This window comes from Mustela nigripes, chromosome 2, assembly GCF_022355385.1.
Source record: "Mustela nigripes isolate SB6536 chromosome 2, MUSNIG.SB6536, whole genome shotgun sequence".
NCBI lineage: Eukaryota > Metazoa > Chordata > Mammalia > Carnivora > Mustelidae > Mustela > Mustela nigripes.
Window position 1 is genome coordinate 142,760,145 of NC_081558.1, and position 26,078 is coordinate 142,786,222.

The following is a 26,078-nucleotide window of genomic DNA, read 5'->3' on the forward strand; positions in this document are numbered from 1 at the left end:
TGAGAGACAGTGAGAGAGAACATGAGCGAGGAGAAGGTCAGAGGGAGAAGCAGACTCCCCATGGAGCTGGGAGCCCGATGTGGGACTCGATCCTGGGACTCCCGGATCATGACCTGAGCCGAAGGCAGTCGTCCAACCAACTGAGCCACCCAGGCGCCCCAGCAGCATCTGACTCTTGATCTCAGGGTCATGAATTCAAGCCCTGTGTTAGGCTCCAATAAATAAAATAAAATAAAATGGTAAAATGGTAAATTTCATATTACATATATTCTACCACAATTCAAAAAAAGAAAACCAATTACAACATAGATATAATTATGACTGTGATGTTAAAAAGTGTATGAAAACTGGAAAAAGAACAAAAAAATACTATGTTCAGTTGATGAGGTTATCTGCAGAAAATGCATCTGTTTTCTTTCACATTGTTTATGTATTTCAGTTGATTAGCAAATTGTCAAGTATACTTGTGTTTATGTGTACATGTGCACACACAGATCTTAAATTATGCACAAATCTCTAACAGTGGTTATCTCTGGGGAAGGAGAAGAAAGTACATTTGTTTGATTTCGTTTGTGTAATGCTTTCAATTTAACAGAAGTATTTCAATATTCAGAAAATAAAAATAACTCAAAAAGGAGAAAAACCAAACCTTAAAAGAATACAAAAAGAAGCAAATAATTCCACTTAAATATTGATTATTAATATAACCACACAGAAAAGAGATTTAATTCAAGAAAATTTTTAACACAACATTCTGATTATATACTGTAATGAAAATTAGTCTAACGACAAAAAGTATAATACAAAAATTATAAATTTTCCATAGTAATTTTGTGGTTGGAGTAGCATTACTATAGTTTATTCTGGAACTTTTTTATGTGTATTGTAAGACAGAGTAAATAAATAAATATATCGAATTTACTAAAAGGGTTCTCACTTTGGGAGAAATGAAATACAAAGATGGGACAGGAAAGAGGAAAAACCCTGGGGTATTGGGTAAGCACAGGTAGATGGATGCAAGGAAGAAAAAGAAGACAAGACAGGAGAAGAGAAGAAACAAATCTCTACATTGTTTCCCATCTCTGTCCACTGAAAGGACCTAGAAGTTATGATACTCTAGTTGCAAGGAGCATGCCAAGTCTCCAGCCCTGGGCTGCCGCACAGAAAGAACATGAATCTGTAATATGTTACTATATCAAAGGTAAGGAAGTCTCAAAGAATGATGGGGATGTCAAAAGCACCCAAGAAGTAGGTTAAAGGCGCCCCCTGGCCAAGTGAGAGATAATTTAAACATCAAAAAGAGAAAAGATGACACATCAAATTTTAAAAGAGTCCTGGAGTTCAAAGTGATACTAAAAAATGTGATGTCAGGGCACCTGGCTGGCTCAGTGGGTTAAAGCCTCTGCCTTCGGCTCAGGTCATGATCCTAGAGTTCTGGGATGGAGCCCCACATCGGGCTCTCTGCTCAGTGGGGAGTCCGCTTCCTCCTCTCTCTCTCTGCCTGCTTCTCTGCCTACTTGTGATCTCTCTGTCAAATCAACAAATAAAATCTTAAAATAATAATAATAATAATAATAATAATGGGATGTCAGGGCACCTGGCTGGCTCAGTGGGAAGAGCATCCAACTCTTGATCTCAGGGTCCTGAGTTGAAGCCCCATATTGGGTGTAGAGATTACAATAAAAAAAGAAAAATGAAAAAAAAAAAAAAAGAAAAGAAAAATGGAAGTGTCTGGGGTACCTGGATGACTGAGTTGTGAAAGCATGCAACTCTTAATTTCAAGGTGGTGAAGAGTTCAAGCCCCACATCGGACGTGGAGCCTACTTGAAACAAAATAATAAAAAATAGAAATAAATTTTTAAATGGGGTGTTATTTCACAAAAGAATGCCAACTAATAGATGTATTAGAAAGAACAACTGGAAAAGCAGCATTTTGCAACCAACAGAAAAATAACTCATTCAGCCAGCATTATCAATTGATGATACAATCACAAGATGAAATTGTATCAAAGAATAGCATATTCGTTTGGTCTCAAAGTATCACCCTACAGAGATTACTACAAGGAAAAGACAACTACTTTTACAATGTAAAGTGACAGCAGACACTATCTTCCATGATCAAACGTAGTACAACCAATAACAGGGCAAACTGGCACTGCATGTCTTCTGATACACAATGTGGTCTTCTTGCCAAAAATATATAACCTGAATCTTATGAAAAAACAGTAAAACAAACCTAGAATGCAGGATTAGAATATAGGAAAATAACTGGGGGCGCCTGGGTTGCTCAGTTGGCTGAGCATCTGCCTTCAGCTTGGGCCAAAATCCCAGGGTACTGGAATCCAGTCCCAGATCAGGCTCCTTGCTCAGCAGGAACCCTGCTTCTTCTCCCTCTGTCCTTTGCCCTACTTGTGCTCACTCTCTCTCTCTCAAATAAAATCTTTAAAAAAAAAAAAAAAAAAAAGACAACAGGACAGAAGCTCTTTCGAAAGCCCCTCCACTTCCCAAAAATAACAACATGAGCAAAGGTGGAGAGTAGTACTGTTTACTGTACCAGATTACAATATATGAAAGAGAGGGACCCCTGGGTGGCTCAGCGGATTAAGCTTCTGCCTTTGGCTCAGGTCATGATCTCAGGGTCCTGGGATCAAGTCTCGCATTGGGCTCTCTGCTCAGTAGGTAGCCTGCTTCCTGCCCCCTCTCTGCCTGCAGCTCTACTTACTTGTGATCTCTCTCTCTCTTTCTCTCTCTCTCTCTGTGTCAAATAAATGCATAAAATATTTTTTAAAAAATAGATGAAAGAGACAGGACACCCAAATACAATGCATGATCCCTGATTGGGTCCTAGGGCAAGACCTTACACAAGATATTCTGGAAAATTCTGAATACGGATTGTGGTTTTAAATAACAGTAATTTATAAGCATTCACTATCAAGGGTGTTACACACACTTTCTCATAAGTTTTAGGAAACAGACAATTTGCATTACCTTTGATGGGTTAATTACAATATTTCTGGCTGAGCCATGTTCATCTCCAGTAAAGGCTGGTTGATTGTTGAAGCCTTGCTTTACATTCACAGCAGTAAGTTCATCCTGTTCAAGAAAAGGTATCAATTAATCAAAGAGACATAAAAGCTCTAACTCTACCCAGCATACTGAGGGCTGAGTAATGACTATGAGACTATGCTATACTTTGTGGAACAGAACTGTTGAAAACACACCAAAGAGAGCAGAAACTGAAGATTTAAAACCAATACACAGGGGCACCTGAGTGGCTCAGTCGATTAAGCATCTGCCTTCGACTCAGGTCATGATCCCCGGGTTCTGGGATGCAGTCCTGCATTGGGCTCCTTGCTCCATGGGAAGCCTGCTTCTCCCTCTGCTTGCCACTCCCCCTGCTTGTGTGCTCTGGACAAATAAAATCTTAAACAAATAAGTAAATAAATAAAATCAATATACAAATGTACAGAGAGATATAAAAACAAATGTGGCAAAATATTAACAACTGTTATCTTGAATATAGGGCATGTGGAGGTACTCATTATACTGTTCTCTCATTCTGTTAAGTTTAAAATTTTTAACTAATAAGTTGGGAAAAGTAAAAAATGAGCTAAAATCCCCCTCATACGCACAAACATAAAGTCACAGAATTTGTATACTAAAATTGTTTCTAGAGATCCCATGGTTGGGCTCTCCCTTCCCTGCCAGCCCCTATACACATCCCTATTTTATGTTCAAGAAAAATGGCTCACTCCACTTATCCATGACCCCACAGCAAGTTAAAGACAGAAATGAAGGGTTCATAAGCACAAGCTTTGTGATAACTGCAGCACCATGACCAATAGCATCTGAAGGGAAGTGTAGGGCTTGCAAAATTCTTCCATACACCTTGGCTCACTTGATCTTTACCAAATTCTAAGGTAAATGTACACATGTATCTTCACGCCCATTTACAGATTAGAAAAATGAGGCTCACTAAGCCAGCACAGTTAACAGGACAGAGCCAGCAATGAAATACAGTCTTCTCAACCCAAGACTACGAAGAGAAATTTCCATAACTCCATGCCACCAAAGTACAAATGCCATATGAAAATGTAGTCTAAAAATACATAGCTACAATTCATACTCTCCTTAAAAACATCTCCTACTGGATAGATCCAGGAGAACTTTTCTTCCCAAGGTCACAACACATCAGAAATAGCCCAAAGCTTTAAAAAAAAAAAAAAAAAGACCTTGCCCTGCCCAAATCATTCAGCTATGGAACTAAATCAGAGTTCTTAAAATATAGACTTGAAAGAATACAAGGGAAAGGTTTGAGTAAATGAAGCTACCTTCTGTTCCCCGTCACTCTAAGCCAAGAAAAGGTTTAGTAACTGCTGGGGTAATGCTGCTCACAGCACAAGAATAAGAATATATACTTTGCCTTCATAAGTAATTGCTGCAAGTGTAAACTGAAGAAAGGCAAAAAAAGCAAATAATCAAAATCACAGCTGTGATTAAGCAGGAAGCCTTAGGACAAAATAGTTTATGACATATAAGCACCTGAAAGGTCAGCCTGGCTGAGAGCCAAGGTCTCCTGGAGACGTGCCATGTAACTTTACTTAATTGTGTGTGTACTCTACCTAACATCTTGGCAAGCCACTGTTTTGGCAAGCTTTCAAAAAGACCCCGCTACAGGAAGTTTAGCTCTATGATAATCAAGTCTCCTCCAAGCACGAAGGTCACTGAAATCGTGACCTGCACAGAAAATGAGTTGCATACACCTATCAACACATCTCAAACTGCTCCCACATTTTCAAACCAATTATTTGAAAATCTAGGGCAAAATGACATAATGCATATTTGAAGTCAGAAAGGTGTTAGTCAACTTAAAGCGAGTGAGCTAACAAAATTTCTGTAGTCTCAGAGTCTCAGAAAGAAGAGGGACAAATGGGATCAGACAGGGAATGGGATGAGAAAATTGAATTTTTAATCTTTGATTCACCATCAGAGTATTACAAGAAACATTAATTGAGTAACAGCGTATGTTTTTACTAAAAATACGTTCTGGCCTAATCAACAGGAAACACGTGAGGCTTTCAGGACCAGTTAGTCCCATTTGGTGCTGCTGCACTCACTGTTCTAAAGGTACTCTAACTTGCGACTCGGCATACCAACGGCTAACCCCCAGCCTGGCGAGCCAGGCCCTGCAAACAAAGGCACGCCTACAAGCAATGCAGACACCCTCCTCGGAAGGAAAAGAACATGGAACCATGGTTACTTAATTGTCGACCATATCAGATTTTCCTCACATTAAGATCCACACAGGTACTGACTACTAGAAGCCTTGAGTTGTGAGAACTTTATCTTGTATTCTAAACTGCACGAAAATACATCCAGAATCCGACCCCCTTTCTCACCATCACCAATGGCCTCTCTGGATCAGGGCCCCTCCATCGTCTCGTGCTTGGACACTGCAATGGCTCCTACCTGGTTTTCTTGCTTCTACCATTGCCCCACCGAAAGCCATTTTCAATGCAGCAGCCACAGGGAGATTTTTTAAAACTTAAGATCATGCTATTCCTGCTCAAAACCTGCATTAACTTCTCAACTTAAAGTAGAAGCAAGGCCCTATGACGTCCTACAAGGCCCTGTGTGATCCAGCCCCTATTACCTTTTTCACCTCATTCCTAACCACACTTGCCTTAGCTGGCTCTACTCCACCCACAATGGTCTCCTTGCAGTTCCCCAAGCAAGCCTGCTGGATAGCCTCAAGCCTCATGGCCTTTGGACAGTCTGTTCTCTCAGCCTAGTTTGTTTTCCCTTGGTATTTATGGCCAACTACATGACCACCTTAAGTCTTTGCTCAAATTTCATATTCTCAATGAGAAATCTGATGACCTTATTTACAAGTGGACTGCTCACCCTGTTCTCTTCACCCCCAGCATTCCTAACCTTCCAATAATCCATAGCACGTATCACCTAAAATGCTCTGTACTTACAATGTACACTGTCTGTTTCGCCCACTAGAACATAAGACCCATGAAACCAAGGATCTTTATTTCGTTCAGAGACACATGCCAAGCACATAAAGCAGTGCCTGGCACAAAGCACACATAGGTATTCAATAAACATTGGTTGAAAGAATAAGTGTGGGGCGCCTGACTGGCTCAGTAAGTAGAGTGTGAACTCTTAGTCTCAGGTCCTGAGTTCAAGCCCCACATTGGGCATAAAGCCTACTTGGGGGAAAAAAAAAAAAAAGAACAAATAAGTGAATGATAACCCGTTTTGAACAATTAACATAATAAACATCCTGAATTACTCTCCCTTGACTTTGGGGCCTGTAATTCCATTTGTATTTGTGATAAATCTTCCTAATCACACAGCAGTGGCTCTCACCCCACCTACCCAAAGCACCATCCTTGGGGGGTTTCTGAGTCAGAAACGAAATTTCATAAACAGTAACTATCCAATACCAATATTTTCTTTAAAAATCAATATAATGGGGGCACCTGGGTGGCTCAGTGGGTTGAGCCTCTGCCTTTGGCTCAGGTCATGATCTCAAGGTCCTGGGATCGAGCTCCGCACCCGGCTCTCTGTTTAGAGGGAGCCTGCTTCCCCTCTGTCTCTGCCTGCCTCTCTGCCTACTTGTGATCTCTGTCAAATAAATAAATAAAATCTTTTTTAAAAAAAAAATCAATATAATGCCCTTACTCTAAAATTTTTCTCTAAAGTAAGTTATAACAACAGAGGTACTTGAATATGCTCAGGCATACAACACTAGACCTTTACCATTCAAAGCTCAGTCCACTGGCCAGCAGCCAGCAGCAGTGGCATCAAGTAGGGCTTGTTGAAAATGCAAAATCTCAATCACAATGCAAATGCAAATCCCCCAATCACACATTCTGCAGTTCAACAAATCCCCAGGTAATTTGTGGCACTTTAAACTTTGAGAAGTGGGGCCCTAGGAAACGAAGATATTGTGTTTGTTTCTTGAATCATCACAGTGAAGTAACTACAAATGCAGACGTCATTTGTGTTCTATTGCCATTTTGAATGGCCAGAACAGGGACACCTGGGTGGCTCAGTCAGTTAAGTGTCTGCCTTCTGGCTCAGGTCATGAGTCCAGGGTCCTGGGATGGAGCCCCAGACCCTCATGGGGCTCCCAGCTCAGCAGGGAGTCCGCTTCTCCCTCTGGAAGCAGACTCAAGCCCATGTGCTCAAGCCCATGCTCCGTCTCTATCAAATAAATAAATAAAATCTTCAAAAAAAAAAAAAAAAAAAAAGACCAGAGCAGCATGATACAACTTTTCTGAAAAGGCCAATTCTTAGTAAAGTTTCAAACTAATAAAATAAATCTCCAAATATATTAATACTAAGTTATAGTCTTCAGAAACACAGTGTATAGTAAATGTATGTTAAAATCCTGCCAAAAAAAGTACTTTGAGATCATATGTAAACAGATTCCCACCTGGAATAGAAAGGAAAATAATGAGATTGAGATGGTCCAGTGGCACATGTGACAGCCCAGTGGGATGCAAGTTTCCCTTGAGCACTCTGAGTTCACTTAGCACACGTGCGCCACCCCACTAAATGGTCCTGGCACTGCAACCACGGCAACAACTGAAACAGCCCCCATAGGCTTCCACATCACTCCCACTGGGCACTAAGGAGAGGGCCGCCTTTACCCTCGAGAGGCCTGCCCCTGCCACGGGACCCAGAAGCTCTGCATTTAGGAAGCCCTGAGTTTCACACGTCAGTGTCAGCAAGAGCCCCGCCCCTGGTGGGACATAGCACAGTGGATGTGTGGGTCCAGCAGTCCACCCACCACCTTGAGGGCTCAGACTGGGATACGGACACTCGGCTACCAGTGCAGTCAAGGCTGGAGGAGCACTTGCAGGAAATGCACATAGGAGGGACACGAGAGCGTGGGTGAGAGCTCAGAGTCTGCAATCAGACTGTCCAAATGTGAAGCTCCAGCTGCAGGAACAGGGGCTCTACGCAACCTTTGGGACTGTTCCTGTCCTTTAGAGTCCTCACCTGTAAAGAGAGGGACAGCTCCACATCCCATCTGAGGAAATAAGGCAGAGAGCTTAACTACCCCAAGATCATATGGTGGTAAAGGACTCCAGAGACCCACCATGCTATATGAAAACAGCCAGCCATTACTACTACTGTTATCGCTTCTGTCCGGTTTCTGGCTAAGGAAAGAACAGATAGACTGAAGGTGCAGTAAGCACTCAGATGTACACAGCATCCATTTCAGGAACTGAAAAGACCCTGGCCTTAGGAGGGGCTTTTTAGACATTTGCCGGCATCAGAATCCCCTGAAGGGTTAGTAAAAACACTGCTTCCTGGGCCCCACCCCCCAGAATTTCCAATTCAGTAGGTCTGGGGTGGGGCCGGAAAATCTGAATTTCTAACAAGTATGCAGATCTAGGGACCACACACTGAGAACCACTAACAGAAAGATCTGGAGTTTGTGGCTTTCTAGAAAACCAAGGCTTCCAGGCCCAGCATCAATGTGTACTCACCATCAGGAGGAAGTTGTATGTCCAAAAAAAGACTGGTCAGAATTCTCTTCCACATCTCCCTTCCCTCACCACAAAGGCACAAATACAAAGCTACACACACGCGCGCGCATACACACACACATACACACACCACACCACACACATACACCCTGGAAGGAAACCAGAGCATGAAGTTTCCTCTTTCACTCCTTTAGCTTCTCACAGACCTGCAATGAATAAAAACACCAAGGCCACCATCGATTACATCAGGAATCAAACAGCCAAAACAGAAGCTTCCAAGTCACTTGCATTTGCGGTTTACTGATACAAAATGTCATGTCACCTTCCTAGAGAAACTAAGGGAAAGGGAATAAAACTCAAAGCATCACAATCAAAATATGCAGCCTGATAGTTTATTTCCAAAAGTTTCTGAAAAGGGTGCTGGGCTAGAATTTAAACAATGACTTAAAAGTAATATTCAAATTCCAGGGTATTTACTATCATTTAGCCAGTATTTCTCACCGTCTGCTAATGCACCAACAGACAGACCCCTTTAAAAAAAAAAATCTCTCTGACCTGAGGATGGTCAGACCCCAAATGGGGAAAATGGGCCAGGACGGTGAGAGTTCACGGCATTTGGCAACAATGAGAGGCGGAACAAGAAGTAATGTGTGTTACACAAACTCAAACAAACTTTTATGATGCTTTGCTCTGAAGGTCTTTGCCAAATCTAATCAGGCAAAAATAGAAGGGAGAGAGTCCAAATTTTGGAACAGCATGCCTCTAAAATCCCCAAGCCAGAATCCCTTTAGGACACAAATAGCTTCCTCTCGCACTAGCCTTGAACCTCTTCAAAGATTTTTCTAAATAAGAGGATAACCACCAAAATTCTCACAATGGCTCTTACTGAGATTTCAACTAGCTCTACCAGCCCTAGTCAATGATTCTTACAAAAAAACTATCAGCTGCTACTTTGCCCATCTGCAAAGGTGGGACTACTAAAACCCAAAACCTTAGGGGCACACCCAACCATTAATCAGGGTCTCATCCTCAGGCCTATATTCTGGGCACTAGATCAGCAGTGCCAACTATGTTCCAGTAAAAGGACCCCTTAGTAAAATGTTGAAGAATTTCACATTGTACAATGTGGGGAATAAAAAAAAGAAGTAACTGTTGGGGGGAAGGGGGACACCCATGAGTTTTAAATGTACATAGCTATCATTAACACCATCAAGGTCAAATTTTTCTTTTCTTTTCTTTTCTTTTTTTTAAATTTTATTTATTCCTTTGACAGAGACAGATCAGAAGCAGGCAGAGAGGAAGGCAGAGAGAGTAGGAAGCAGACCCCCTGCCGAGCAGAGAGCCTGATGCGGGACTCGATCCCAGGACCCCGAGATCATGACCGGAGCTGAAGGCAGAGGCTTTAACTCACTGAGCCACCCAGGTGCCCCAAGGTCAAATTTTATGTACACATGTGTGACACCTAATAATTACTCAGCCAAGAGACGATGCTGGCTGAGAATATAAATTCAGTCCTCACCTGGTGGCCCTGGGCAGCAGCACACCAGACCAAAGTGCATATGGATTTCAACAGGTTTAACACAGAACTGGTCCCAAAGCAACCTCAACATGGAGAAAGGACTCTCACACCTCTTGTCATTGGTTTCTTTTTTTTTTTTTTTTTTTTAAAGATTTTATTTATTTGACAGGCAGAGATCACAAGTAGGCAGAGAGGCAGGCAGAGAGAGAGGGAAGCAGGCTCCCTGCTGAGCAGAGAGCCTGATGTGGGGCTCAATCCCAGGACCCTGGGATCATGATCTGAGCCGAAGGCAGAGGCTTTAACCCACTGAGCCACCCAGGCGCCCCTTGTCATTGGTTTCTACTAAAATAGTAAGCCTTAAAGCACTTTTCAGGAGACAGGTACCCAGAGACAAACAAAATCCTAGAAATTGTCCCATGTTCATACAGAAGGCCAGGGTTCACTCTGCATTTTTATATTCTATGCTAACACAAAAATTGGAACTTCAGGGCCTTGGGTGAAATCCAAATGCCTCCATAAACCTCACACATTTACCTTGAACTATGTTCAGAGAATAATGTTATGTTTTGGATCACTTTTAAAGTAATCTTTTAATTTCAATAAAATGTTTCACTGCGAAAGTGAAAACATTTTGATGTTAGTTTGGAAACTGGGTAAGTAAGCTCTTTCTCATTCAAGAGAGAAAAAAAAAGTGTCCCCTGGAGGGCTCAGTTAATTGAGTGACTGACTCTTGGTTTCAGCTCAGGTCATGATTTCAGAGTCCTAAGATGGAGCCCCCAGTTCGGCTCTGCTCTCAGGCAGGGTCTGCTTGAAGACTCTCCCCCTCTGCCCAGCCCCCCACTTGTGCAAGTGCTCTCAAAGAGGGAGACAGTGAGAAGGGAGGGAAGTAAAGAAGGGAGGGAGGGAGTCCCTCAGTGGCTCAGCTGGTTAAGCATCCAACTCTTTTTAATTTCAGATCTGGTCATGATTTCAGGGTTGTGAGATTGAGCCCCACGTGCGGCTCCACGCTCGGCGTAGAGTCTGTTTGAGATTCTCTCTCCCTCTGATCCTCCCCCTGCTCGTGCTCATTCTCTCTAAATAAATGAGTAAATAATATAATCTTAGAAAGAAAGAAAGGTAGGTAGGTAGGTTGGTCGGTGGGTCTAGCGTAGTTGGTAACTCATGACAATTTTCAATGACCTTTTCAAAAGCAGAGAATGCATGCAATCACATACACAGATGCACACATATGCAAGCACACATACTAAAGCTCCCCCAGACTTCTCATCTAACCCACAGAACACATGCAGACATGCCCTATCTCTTCAGTCACCTACTCCTGCCTAACACACTAACTCAATGACTGTTCAATGAATCGGACAGAAATGACAATGCCACAGAAATAGAAAAATGTCCTTTGCTAGTCAGGCAGACAAGTTTAAAACAGACAAGCTGTAAAATTATTTTTTCTAGTCTTGCCCAACTCTCCCTGAAAAGAGCATTCTCCCAGACCCCTGAGGACGTCTACAGATCCCAGTTTGAGAAAAGAAGCTATGATAATCCCCAGCATGGATATATTTAATGGCCTTTAGGCAACACCTAGAGTTGGCAGATACAAATGACCCAGAAGATAGGGAAATAATCTTTCTCCCCTCATCCCTAACCAATTCTATCCACACGTCTGTCAAAACATGTCTCATATCTATTCCTTTAAAATATGACAGTTGCCCCTCTAAACTATGGCTACAGCCATCACAGTGGGCCCTGGCTACTGCTCCTCATGTATTTCCCTTCCTCTGTTTAGTTTCTACCTGAATCCATCCTGCCCACAGGCCCTGATGAATCTTCCTCAAACAATATTCTTTTCTGCCCTCCCTTATTCACAAGCCTCAGAAGATTTTCCACGTTGTTCCTTCTGTTCCCCAGAAGGGGCTAAAGAATGGAAGCATCTAACACCACCACTCCAAACCCTCAGGGACACCTGCTGGCCTTCTCTCCACCTAACTGTGGCTCCAAATCACAACACAATTACCTCAGAGAGGCATTAAATGCCTTGAACAATCAAGCTCCTCCTCTCAGTCTCACTTCCATCCTCACACTGATTTGGGTTTGAATGCAGAGCCCTTACCTGTGATGGGGAACAAGGTAACTGACCTCTCTGTACCTCAGTTGCTTCCTTTGAAATGAGGCAAGAATAACTCACAGGGTTGAAGTTATATAAGAAAAAATGTACAAAGAGTTTAGCACAGTGCCTGGCCCGTATTACATGCCCTATAAATGTTGGCTATGGTTATAAAAACTTAGAGCTATATTTTATTTTTATATTTTAACTCATTTAATCTACTTGACTATTATACTCTTCCCCACATAAGTCATCTTTTCAGCCTCTGAGCCTTACGTAATGCCTTTCCCATCCCCTGGAGTACATTATCATGAAATCTTCTGCCTTCTTCAAACCACAACTCAGGGCTCCCCTTCATTCAATCAACAAATAAATAAATATACAACATTGTGCTAAGTACAGGGGATTCCATAGTGAGCAAATTACAAGCAATAAATGTCCCCAGGGAGAACCTCCACCTGCTCAGGATGCACATAATAGGGTCTTAACAATCTCAGAAATCAGACAAGAATTCCCTGAAGAAGGGGCCTTTGAGCTGAGCTCTGTCTGAGAAATAGGAGTTAACTGAGTTAAGAGGAGGACTGTATAATGGTAAGGGCGACCATTTGCATGCAGTGGTACAGTATTAATTCTACGACTGTGAAAAGCTAAGGATATATATTATACTTCCTAGAACAATCACCAAAAACAAAACAAAACAAAAAATCCACAACATAAAGAGGTATAACTAAAATATCAATAGGCTGGGCGCCTGGGTGGCTCAGTGGGTTAAGCCGCTGCCTTCGGCTCAGGTCATGATCTCAGGGTCCTGGGATCGAGTCCCGCATCGGGCTCTCTGCTCGGCAGGGAGCCTGCTTCCTCCTCTCTCTCTCTGCCTGCCTCTCTGCCTACTTGTGATCTCTCTCTATCAAATAAATAAATAAAATCTTTAAGAAAAAAAAAATAAAATAAAATAAAATAAAATAAAATAAAATATCAATAGGTAAATTAAAATTATAATAATTTAATAATCCAAAAGAAAGCAGGACACAGGAAAAAAAATAAAATGTTATACCTAAAGCCAACCAGATCAAATTATTAATGAAATGATAATTAAAATTTAATGGACTAGGGGCGCCTGGGTGGCTCAGTGGGTTAAGCCTCTGCCTTCGGCTCAGGTCATGGTCTCGGGGTCCTAGGATCAAGCCTTGCATCGGGATCCCTGATTCATTCATTCATTGATCCTGGGATCAATCCCTGCTCTGCTCAGCAGGGAGCCTGTTTCTCCCCACCCACACCTCTGCCTGGCTCTCTGCCTCCTTGTGATCTGTCAAATAAATAAATACAATCCTTTAAAAAAAAAATTTTAATGGAATAAGATTCCAATGAAAGGACAGGGACTCAGATACATAAAAAAGCAAAACCCCATGGAAACAGCCCAAGTGTCCATTGACAGATAAAGTTGACGTGGGATAGACAGATAGAAAGAATGGAATATTACTCAGCCATAAAAAAGGAATGAAATCTTGCCACTTTCAATGACATGGATGGCATCAGAAAGAATAATGCTAAGCAAAGTCAGTCAGTCAGAGTAAGACAAATACCATTTGATTTCATTCATATGTGGAATTTAAGTTACAAAGCGAATGAACAAAGGGGGTAGAAAAAAAGAGGGAGACAGAGAGACAAACCAAGAAACAGACCCTTGACCATAGAGAACTGAGGGTCACCAGAAGGGGAAGGTGTTGGGTGAAATAGGTGATGGATTAAGGAGTACACTTGTGATGAGCACCAGCTGTTGCACAGAAGTGCTAAATCACCATGCTATAAAACTGCAACTAATAATACACTAGATTGTAACTCACTGGAATTTAAAATCTTTAAAAAAACAAAGCAAAACCCAACTATCTGGTGCACTTCTGTAAAGATGGACACCTGGCTAGTTCAGGCAGGAGAGCATGTGGTGCTTAATGTTGGGGTTGGAAGTCTGTGCCCCACATTGGGCATAGAATTCACTAAAAATAATAATAAAATAAACAAAAATAACTTAAATAAATATAAAGACAATAAGTTGACTGTAAATGGATGGGAAAAGATAAATAAATACCATGCAAACAATGAGCCTAAAAAAGCTTGAGTGGCTATGTTAATATTGGACAAAGTAGCATTCAAGATAAAAAGCATTATCAAAGATAAAGTAGGGAGAATCATAATGACAAAAGGGTCAGTGCATCAGAAAGGCATAGCAATCATGGAATCATGGGTATACATGTGCCTAACAAGAGGACAGGAATAGCATGTATAAAGCCTATGGGGTTGCGAAAATGAAAGAATGCTATCATGCAAAAGGGACTCATTTGTGACGAGAGGCTGAGCTATGGGTGAGGACAGATCACACAGGGTATTATGAACCAAGTGAAGGACTTCTGCCTTTATCCTAAGAATAGTAAAGGTTTTTATGCAGAGGTGACATCATCCCATCTGAATAGGTCTGCAGTGTGGATAACCAATGGGAGTGGGTTAGATTAAATGGGAGACTGCAGGGCGAAGGAACTGGAACTAGTAAGCAGACTCTCCTAAGAGTCAGGACATCAGATGATGGTAGCTAGGACCAAGATGGTGGTGACAGAGGTAGAGAAGGAAGGTAGAGAGGAAGAGAGGAAATAATAGGTAGAGAGGAAATAAAAAGGACTACTTAGGATGGCTACATAACTGGACTTCTTGTTGAAGTGTTGGATGAAATGACAAAGAATAAGATTATCAAAAAAGAAAATCCCCCAAATTTCTGGGATGGCAATATTTCTCAAGAGAGGGTAAGCAGGGCTGGGGGTGAGGGGGCTGGAAGGAAGAGGAGCAGGTCACAAGTTCAGTTTTAAACTCAAGTTTGGGGGCGCCTGGGTGGCTCAGCGGGTTAAAGCCTCTGCCTTCGGCTCAGGTCATGATCCCAGAGTCCTGGGATCGAGCCCCGCATCAGGCTCTCTGCTTGGCATGAAGCCTGCTTCCTCCTCCCTCTCTGCCTGCCTCTCTGCCTGCTTGTGACCTCTGTCAAGTAAATAAATAAAATTTTTAAAAATAAATAAATAAATAAATAAATAAACTCAAGTTTGAAGGAGGAAAAGAGACACAATATTTTGATAGGCTCTTAAATATACCAGTCTCAAATGCAGAGAAGTCTCGGCTGGTGCTGTAAGGTGGAGTTGTCTTGCATGTAGGTAGTAACTGAGGCCTGGGGGTGCGGCCGAGAGCACCTAAGGAGAGGGTAAAGTGAGAAAACAGCGGTTCTGATTTAATGGCAGGTAGGGAAGGAAAACCCTTCAAGGAGACATGGCATCACCAAAGAGAGAAGGAAACCAGCAATGCTGTATCAGAAGCTGAGAGAAGACACTGCTTCACCAACAGAGAGATCAATATGAGTAAGTGCCACTGGAAACATCGCTGTCACTTGTGACCTCAGTGAGGGGTGTCTTGGTAGAATGATAAAGGCAGAAGCCAGACTGGAATGTCCAGAGGAAGAAGTGACAGTAAGCACACAAGATACTTTTGGAAAAGTTTGGAGAAAAAGGAGGAGGAAAGAAATGGGAAAATGGGATCATGGGGTAGAGGGAGATCTAAGACGGGGGAGGGCCTGGAGCATGTTTTAATGGCAACAGAAAGAATCCGATGGAAGATTTAACAGGAGTAAAGCAAGATGGCAGCTAGCTTGAGGTTCCTAGGAAAACAGCCAAGGACACCTAGGGCCTCCTGAGCCAGGAACCAGAAGCCGAAGTCCAGTCCCAGACCAACCAGAGATGTCTGGAGGACGATCCAGGGACAGGTCCTATAGGCACACTGTTACAGGTGGACTCGTGTACCTGAAGATACTCAGGTTGGGCGTGTGAGGTGGGTGCAGTTACATCCCTTTCACAGGAATGGGAGCCAGGATTCCAATGTAGTTTTGTTGGACCCTAAGTCCTAACCCTGTACCAGTGCATATGGCATTATTTGGAAATAGGGTCTTTGCAGATATACCTGAGTTAAGATGAGGTCATAAAGAATGAGAGTAGGTCCTAATCCAGTACAGCCGGCCGGTGTCCTTACAGGAGAAAAGATGGCGGCCAGAAAGAGGCAAAAATGCAGCAATGCCTGGGACTACCAGAAGCTGCAGGAAACAAGGTGGGATCCTGCCCTCGAGGTTTCCAGGTGTGGGTCTGCCTTAAGAAGGACTTCTAGCCTCCAAAACAGTTAGAGAATAAATTGCCATTGTGTGAAGTCATCCACTCTGTGATATTGTTACAGCAGCCCTCGGAAATGAAAAGATACATACATGCAGGGAAAGTGGAAAGGGAAGAGCTGCTCTATTCCTCATGGCAAGATTAACCTCCAACATCAGGATCCAAGCACCTTGGCAGCATCAAGAGGACCACCAGTCCAGAGTCTACAATAGTTGAGAAAATTCTACAACAGTATCACTGGGCTCTGGATAAGTGGACACGCAGGCCAGCCTCCCACACCACAGAAATAGGGACTGATTAATTTGAATCTCTTCTAATTAAGGTGTCACATAATACCTGAGAAGTTTAAAAAAGAAAAAAAGAAGGGGAGGGTCCCCCATTGCTGCCAAAATGTGCCAGGGCCTCCTGAGAGGGCCAAGGGAGGAACCAAACTGACTTAAGGGAGCAAGACTCCCCTAAAAGGCAACCTAGCACTTCCTCCACCCCCACCCCTGTCTCCAACACCAGGGCCACATTTGCATCAAAGCCACATCTGAAACTCAGCTCTTTACATCCACCCGCATCTACATGGCTATTAATATTCACCCTATCCAAACCACACCTGCAGGCCATCAATCAGAAACTGGGGGGACCAGGGGAGCTTAACACAAAAGAGCAAGACCTTCACACCTGTACAGAGGAGCAGGCCAAAAGGGAAAACAAGAAATCACAGGAAGAATGCTAGCACTCGCTGACCATGAAGCATCATATTTGTGGTCATCTTCATAACCAAGTGGCTTGGACACGACAGGCCCTCATTTTACAAAGTGAGAAACTGAGGCTCAGAGGTAGGTTAAGTGGCCATGTGAGGATCAGGCCCCCAGTAGACGAAATGTGTTCCCCAAAACAATGAGAACTTCAGGAAGACCAGTGTGGGTCCAACAAAACTACATTGGAATCCTGGCTCCCATTCCTGTGAAAGGGATGTAACTGCACCCACCTCACACGCCCATTTTTTTTTTTTTTAAGATTTTTATTTATTTATTTGACAGATCACAAGCAGGCAGAGAGGCAGGCAGAGAGAGAGGAGGAAGCTGGCTCCCTGCTGAGCAAAGAGCCCAATGCAGCTAGATCCCAGGACCCTGGGATCATGACCTGAGCCAAAGGCAGAGGGTTTAACCCACTGAGCCACCCAGGTGCCCCCTCACACGCCCATTTTAAAGAAAAGGTGAAAATCATGTGAGGCACTGAGCACAGTAACAGATACAAACTTTTTTTTAAGATTTTATTTTTAAGTACTCTCTACACCTAGCATGGGGCTCAAACTCACAAATCCCGAGACCAAAAGACACACTCCACTGACTGAGCCCAGCCAGGCACCCCTTAAACTAAGCCTTTTAAAAATCAAATCATCCTCATTATAATTACAGGTCCTTTGAACAGCCAGCATATTTAGGCCCAAATCATATACATGACCAGGTACTCAGGAACTCTTCAAGGAAGTAGATGGAAACGTCCACCAAGGAGTTGAATACATGCAGTTTCTAGAGATGTCAATTCCCCATAACAGCCCTCATCCTATCTACCCAACAGTGGCCTGGTGAGACAGGCAGTCCCACCTCATTTTAAAGTGGGAGGGACACCTGGGTGGCTCAAGTCATGATCTAGGAGTTCCAGAATCAAACCCCAGGTCAGGCTCCCTGCTCAGCACAGAGTCTGCTTCTCCCTATCCATCTGCCCCTCCTCCCGCTCCATCTCTCTCACTATCTCAAATAAATAAAATCCTTAAAAAAATATAAAGTAGGAGAGTCTTTGATTCAAATTATATCTAAATATACTTAACATTTATTCCCCTCTTATCTAAATAATTGTATCCATTAATTCATATTCTAATCAAATTCAAATGCATGTCATCTTCCAATATGAAACACCTGGATGTAGTTCTCAGAAAAACTAAGAAAACTGCCAAAGAAAAATACTTGACTTTTAGATTTGCATGATTATAAAGGAGGAAAAGTAATGTGTCCAGCAGTCTAGCCCACCCAGAACCGTGTTTAAGGAAGCCTCAAAAGACAGTTTTCTCTTCAGAGCCCCCATTGCTCAGGTAAGTCAGTCCGACACCATTCCTGCACTGCATTCACATCTCAGGTAAACTCTTCCTGTAAATCATATTTTTCACTTAGTACTGGAAACTGCCTCTTGCTGTGCTAGGCAACTTGAGGGCAGAGAACCTAAACACAAGCCACGGTTCCTGTTCTCTGAAGTTAACTGTCCAGTGAAGCAACTCACTCCTCCCCTCTAACCTGACTTCTTTTGTTTATTCCTCTGTCTCACACCTAATCACACCATTGACCCCACGTTAGGCACACACCTGGAAGAAGGAGCGTTGTGCAATTTCTACCAAAGGAACTGCTAATTCATAAAAAGGAAAATGTATTGCGTGAGACAGATAAAATGGGTGTAGGAAAAATCCAGTGAAACTGTAGATCACCCTTCCTGCCTGAAAGAGAAAGAAGAGACTGGGAGTTTCCCTTTTGTGTTGGTAATGGTGGCAATTTTGTTCCTTTGTTTTGGGTCAATTACTGGAAAACAAGCTACAACTTTGAGCCAAGAAAACAAATGTCCACCTCTGCAAGTGTTGTCTGAAAGCTAACCTCTGCTAACATCTCTCAGACTCTATCCTTTTTATTTTCAGGAGGCTTGCTCATCCCCACCTCTTCCAAGGAGCTTAGCCAACCATCCGAGCAATTGTGGTGATTAAGCACCACCAAAGCTGCCTGGGAAGAGGTAAAAACAGGTACAAAAGGCAAGACCTAAAGCATGGGACACACAGTATAAACTAAAGCTCGTCCAAGACCTTCTGGCCAGTTCAGGCTAGAAGTCACAGGGTGAATGTGGAGGAGAGTCTTAGGGTTCAGTCCCCTTGGCAATCAAGTCATTCTAGATAGCCATCCCATCACTGAAGACAGCACTAAAATGTGTTACATGGAGGTCCTCGAGCATCAGGACCTAGCATCCTGGCTGTCCCAGCTGGGTGTCTGAGAAATCGGAGCATTTTCCACAGTCCTCTCATTGCCTTGGACCAATTTGTCACCAACTGCCAATTCTCCTCCAGTCCTGTTTAAAGCCCCGACTGGTCAGGCTCTTTTTACTTCAAGCCATGGTTACTACAGCCACCTCCCTCGCAGCCTCCCCGACTCTACTCTCTCCCCCACCAGATTTATTAGGCATGAGCTAGCAAGAGAAATCCGACAGCAGGACCATGTGAGCTCCTCACCACCCCCAGAGCTCAACAGGCTGGGACTCCAAGCCTGATCTTCAGAGGCACTACACCCCTCGTTTCCCCTGCGCCTCTCCACTCTTCCCACCTTCAGCTTTTTCTTATGAAAGTGCCCAACCTGTCCCCATTCACTCAGATCCTGCCCCTCACACCCTACTCTCCAGTGAAACCTCCAAGCATTTCAAACCTCTCTTTTCTGAACTCATGCAGCAGTTTTAGCCTCACTACATATAGAGAATAGTTAAAAACACGGGCACAGAAGTCCAACTGCAAGTCCGTCATTATGCAGCCAAGTGACTTCAAACAAGTCAGTGCACATCCCCACCCTATGCCTCAGTCTCTTCACCTGTAAAAATGAGATAACAGTACCCACCTTAGAGGTGTTTGTCAGGCTGGCATAAAACCAAACTTGCAGTGTACTCAGGATAACCAAAAAGAGCAACACTGAATATCGTGACATGATGTGGCACTTTACACACCATATGGAATGTAAACATTAGTCCTCCATTTTAAAATAAATTAATACATCACCACTTTCTAAATGTTTTGTGTGTATCAGTGAAGCAGATGTTAATTTCTTGAGCAGAGCCTCAGAGTGTGGTCCACTACGGTTACTGACCCTCGAAAAGAAAGTTGCAAAAAGTACAAGAGCTTAGAAACTTTCACAGCAATTTGACATTGCCACTACATTCAAGCTGTATTTTTCTAGTAAGTCATTTTAATCTATCAGTCTGCAACAGACTGAAAATTAATTAAAGAAAAAAAAAAAAAAGAACTGGTCCCTCACTATAGCTTTTTTGAGAAGCACTGTTCTAGAGGGGACAGAAGCAGACTTCTATTTCTTTTCTACACCCCCACATCACCTAGCACAATGGGAGGTATATATCAAGGACAAAGTAAATGAAAATATAATTTCAAAAACATTTTGATTGTTTAATAAGAACTTAAAAAGCAAATTCCATGTGAGTAGTCAAAATGTAAATAGGAAGGGATGCCTGGGTGGCTCAGTTGGTTGGACGACTGCCTTCGGCTCAGGTCATGATCCTGGAGTCCCAGGATCGAGTCCTGCATCGGGCTCCCAGCTCCACGGGGAGTCTGCTTCTCTCTGGGGTGCCTGGTTGGCTTAGTTGGTTGGGCAACTGCCTTCAGCTCAGGTCACGGTTCCGGAGTCCCAGGATCGAGTCCCGCATCGGGCTCTCAGCTCCATGGGGAGTCTGCTTCTCCCTCTGACCTTCTCGCTTCTCATGCTCTCTCTCACTGTCTCTCTCTCAACTAAATAAATAAAAATCTTTAAAAAAAAAAAAATGTAAATAGGATCTTCAATTCATAAAGAAACTTTTTTCAAGAGGGAGCTGCTATTTAATCTAAAACTGACCAAGGAGTAGAACAGCTCTGACCCCCAAAATATTTTCCATACTGCCTATTAACACAACATTGTGTGAAACTTTAAAAAAAAAAAAAAAAGAGCAATGCCAATATTAACCTTCCTCACAGAACTCAGGAGAAAGGTAAAATATTTAGCAATGCCTTGGACATAATTTTGATAGAGACCCCATACCTTTATGTAAATCCATGTCTTAGCAAAAAAATCCCAATGACACTTCAGAAAAAATACATTTTTATTAGTTCTTCACTGTTGCCAATGCCTTAAATGGTCCTAATCTCAACATCCCCATTAGATTAATCTATGAATGAAATGGCTGGAAAAGGAAAGCAGCAAATTCTACCAAATTTTAATTGACAACAAGGCAGCATTTGCATAGCTGAGCTGTTGCACACTGGATGCGGGCTGAAGGCTAAGTTTGCTCCTGCTGAGGAAAATCTTTGCACATTAAAACTGACTCTGAAAATGCCTGTAGAAAACTCAAGATAAACAGGGAGCCCCATAAAAGTCCTGCCTCCACACCCCTCTCAGAGGCAGCAATCTAGAACACTATGCATAAAGTGTCACTGTCCTGAGGATCTCAATCCCTTGGCCCCACGGCCAAGTAGATCTTGCTCAGCGATATCCCTGGTCTCTCCAACAGTTTTAAGTTCTACTTCTCTCTCAATGCCCCCTAAAATCTACAGACATGCTTAAGCTTATAGATTCAATATACTCTCACCTTACTGAACTATTTGCAGTTCACCCGAAGATCATGTCCTATTTCCCATCTCTCTGCCTTTGCTTATACCATCTGCCCAGAAGGCCTTGTTACCTGGAAAACACCCCCAGCCCTGAAGACTTTTCTAATCCCACCAAAAAACAGATGCCTCTCATTTGTTCCCAACACCCCACTGAAATGTGCAATGACTTCGCCACCTGGTGAACAGGAGTGTCAGTCCTCCAGTCAAAGTCCCTCAAGGGCAGGAAGCATGTCTTACACATCCTGGCATCCCCATGCCCCATACCAGGCTTCTAATAACCATTGGCTAATAATGACCATCTGGTTACCAGATCCTGTCAACACACATTTAACTTTTACCATATACCAGACTCTCTCCTGGCATCTAGTGATCAGTGGGGAATACAAGGGACCTGGTCCCCGCTTCACAGAATTCATACTGGTTGGGAGAAAGAGCAGATGAATCAAACAAAAACCTCGCTGAGTGCTGAGGAGAAAGCAGCACTTCACGGGGATAAAGTGAATAAGGCAACCAAGCAGCAGGAAGCACCCATGCAAAGGTCCTGGGGAGAGAAAATGCTCAGCTAAGAGACTACCAATATAGCTGGAACCTCACCCAATGTTACCTCTCCCCTTTGGCCACATCACCCCATCCTCATCTCCCTAACAAGTGCCCTCCTCAGAGCTCCTGCTAACAGGGTCCAGGATCTACAAGTCCTGAAAAGCTCCATCCTCTGCCTGCTTCTCCATCTCTCTGCACACCCAATAGGTAATCATAGTCAGGATTTGAAATATCTATGCACATATCACCCCAAATCCACATTTCCAGCTTCCACTACTATATACTCCAACCTTGAATCCTGAGAGGCATCTCAGATCCAATACATTTAGAAAGGATCTTGTTCTCTCCATCCCCACCTTCATCACCTTGGAAAAAAATTAAGTTCTTTTGTTCCCTACAGCATGTTGGCTTTGGGACCACCATCAATCTTCCTACCCAACTATGTGAGTCAGTGGCTCTCCAGGTCCAAGCCCTCTGTGATTCCCAAGAACTTCCCAATGACAGATCTGTGAGGCCAAATTGTCTTCAGATCTTTCAATCAAATCAAAACAACATACTGTAACAGAATGAATGAAGAAGTAGATGTGAGGGGTACCTGAGTGACTCAGTGAATTAAAGCCTCTGCCTTCGGCTCAAGTCATGATCCCAGGGTCCTGGGATGGAGACCCGCATCAGGCTCTCTGCTCAGCAGGGAGCCTGCTTCCTCCTCTCTCTCTGCCTGCCTCTCTGCCTACTTGTGATCTCTGTCAAATAAATAAATAAAATCCCAGGGTCCTGGGATCCAGCCCTGCATCAGGCTCTCTGCTCAGCATGGAGCCGGCTTCCTCCTCCCTCTCTGCCTGCCTCTCTGCCTACTTGTGATCTCTGTCAAATAAATAAATAAATAAAATCTTTTTTAAAAAAGTAGATGTGAGAATCTAGACGTTAAAGAGATTTACAAAAATGTAAGACAATGCTACTGTTTTCACTAAATTTTGTTTCTAAAAAGTTATTGTTCATAAAAAAATTTTATTTTTTTTTTTTAAGATTTTATTCTTTTATTTGTCAAAGAGAGAGCGCTCGAGCAAGGGGAGCAGCAAGCAGAAGGAAAAGCAGGCTCCCCACAGTGTAGAGAGTCGATGTAAGACTTGATCTCAGGATTCTGGGATGATGACCTGAATGGAAGACCGACCCTTAGCCGACTAAGCTACCCAGGCATCCAAAAAACAAACAAACAAACAAACAAACAAACAAAAAACACTTTAACAAAAAACTGGTTTATTACCATTAAATGGATATAAATTTCTAAAGTTTTTGTCTTAATTTCTAATAAAGTAAGCATTAAGATATAATTGACACAAACAAAAGCTCTACAGGATTTAATAATGTTTAAGAATGTTTAGGGGCCCTGAGATTAGAAAGTTTGGGAACCACTGGCCTCAGCTAAAAATGTTGGTATATTCTTGTACTCATCTCTTTCTCTCTTAGCCCACACATCCACTTTATCAATTCTGCCACCCAAATAATCTTTCTCTTAAATCCTCTCTTTCTTCCCAAGCCCTTGTTGTTCCAAAAACGGGCTCCTGAAAGATATCCACATCAAATCTCAGAACCTGTAAATGTTATCTTGTTTTGGAAAAGGGTCTTGGCAGATGTAATTCAGTTAACAATCTTGAGAGGCGATGATCCTGTAACTTCAGTAACAAGTGTCTGTATAAGGCACACCCCCCAAAAAACAAAGGTGAAGACAGAGGTGAAAATCAGACTGAGAGGGCCCCAAAGAAGCCGAGGAACACCTGGAGCAGAAAGAGGCTGGAAGCAGAAGGAGGGGGTTCTCCCCTAGAGTCTCCAGAATGAGTGCAACCCTACCAACACTGCTTGCGGACTTGCTGTGAAAGAATAAGATTCCATTGTTTTAAGCCACGTGATTTGTGGAAACTCATTATGGCAGCCACAAGAAACTAATACATCCACCCTCAGGCATGGAATGTCTGGGACCCAACCTAGGTTGACTCTTCACCTCAGTATGACCTTCAGAGTCACTGTCCCCTCACACTGCAAACATGAGTCACCTTAAATCTCACTCCTTGAACTTCACACCCTGGAATGACCTCACCAGCTCCATTATAATATCCAAATGCCTCAACTAGGCCTACAAAGGCCCCCAAAACTCGGTCCCACCTTTCTTTCCCACTCCGGCCCAGCTCCCTGCTGCATAATCCACACCATGCCTCAGGCCCACAGCCCAGAGCACATCCCACATTCCTTCTGGCCTTTTGCACAAGCTGCTCCCTCTTCCCCAAAATTAATTTTCTTCCACATCCTCAGCCCCATCCACTCCTACACATCCTTCAAGTCCCAGACTCAAAAATCTCCTCCTCTTTCAGGTCCTGTCAGAAAAATGGGTCACTCCCTCCTGTTTCCACAGCACTTTGTACATTCCTCTCCAAGAACATCTGAAACATTGTATTCCTTATTTACAAATCTATCACTTCCTCTAGACCAGGGTTTCTCAACCTTGGAATTACTGACATTTGAGGCCAGATAATCCTTTGGTGGGGTAGGGGGAGCGCCCTGTTCAGAGTACTGAAGAATGTCAGAAACATTCCTGGTTTCTACTTACTAGATGCCAGGATCAGGTTGTATGTGCACATATGTGCATATACAAAGTAAAGCAAATCAAATTTCTGAAAATATTGCTAATGTCCTTAAGTGGAAGGAGGGAATCACCCCTAAATGAAAAACACTGCTCTATAGTGAAGTCTTTTGGGGGTCCAGGACCAATGCTCCTACCATTCATTTATTGTCACATTTACTCACAAAAGAAATTTGGGGTCCTAGGTTTGGGTCAGGTGCTATGCTCAAAGCCAGAGACACAGAAAAGTTTTAAAAGGAAAAAAAAAAATTTAAGGGGCATCTGGATGACTCAGTTAAGCATCTGCCCTCAGCCCAGATCATGATCCCAGGGTCCTGGGATCGAGTCCCACACTGGGCTCCCTGCTGAGTGCAGAGTTTGCTTCTCTCTCCCTCTACTACTCTCCCTGTTTATGAGCGTGCATATTCTCTGTCAAGTAAATGAATTTTAAAAATAAAAATAGGGGCGAGTCAAGTCGTTGCCTTGGCGTGAGGAGGATGTGTGGCCCGCTGCGCCCACTCTTTGAGCCTGACACTCCCGCCCGCCCGCAGGATGGCCCACAAGCAGATCTACTACTCGGACAAGTACTTCGACGAGCACTACGAGTACCGGCATGTCATGTTACCCAGAGAACTTTCCAAACAAGTCCCGAAAACCCATCTGAAGTCAGAAGAGGAGTAGAGGAGACTTGGAGTCCAGAGTCTAGGCTGGGTTCACTACATGATTCACGAGCCAGAACCACATATATCTTCTATTTCGACGACCTCTTCCAAAAGAGCAACAAAAATGAAGTCTACCTGGGGATTGTCAATTAAGTCTTTTTCAAATTTAATGTATATGTGTATATAAGGGTAATATTCAGTGAATACTTGAAAAATGTACAAATTGTTGATCCATACCTGTGCATGAGCTGTATTCTTCACAGCAACAGAGCTCAGTTAAAATGCAATGGCAAGTAGGTTACTCTAAGGTGTTTAAGATAAAATTTCTAGTCGGTTTTTCTCTTTAATATAAGTGCCTGTTTGACTTAACCTGTTACTTTTGTTAAATAAAGTTTGTATGTCGCATTTATCAAAAAAAATAAAAAATAAATAAAAATAGGGGCGCCTGGGTGGCTCAGTGGGTTAAAGCCTCTGCCTTCAGTTCAAGTCATGATCCCAGGGTCCTGGGATGGAGCCCCACATCAGGCTCTCTGCTCAGCAGGGAGCCTGCTAA

At 43.0% G+C, this 26,078-nt stretch overlaps 1 protein-coding gene and 1 pseudogene across 1 annotated transcript in view; one reads left to right on the forward strand and one right to left on the reverse strand.

Annotated features, from left to right (window-relative positions):
• MED12L (mediator complex subunit 12L) overlaps window positions 1–26,078 on the reverse strand; it is a 323,861-nt gene that overhangs the window by 285,070 nt on the left and 12,713 nt on the right. The window contains exon 3 of the mRNA XM_059391731.1: window positions 2,989–3,093. Within this exon, the coding sequence (XP_059247714.1) occupies window positions 2,989–3,093 (105 nt within the window). The remainder of the gene's footprint in view (window positions 1–2,988; window positions 3,094–26,078) is intronic.
• Window positions 25,407–25,653, forward strand: LOC132010140 (cyclin-dependent kinases regulatory subunit 2-like; annotated as a pseudogene).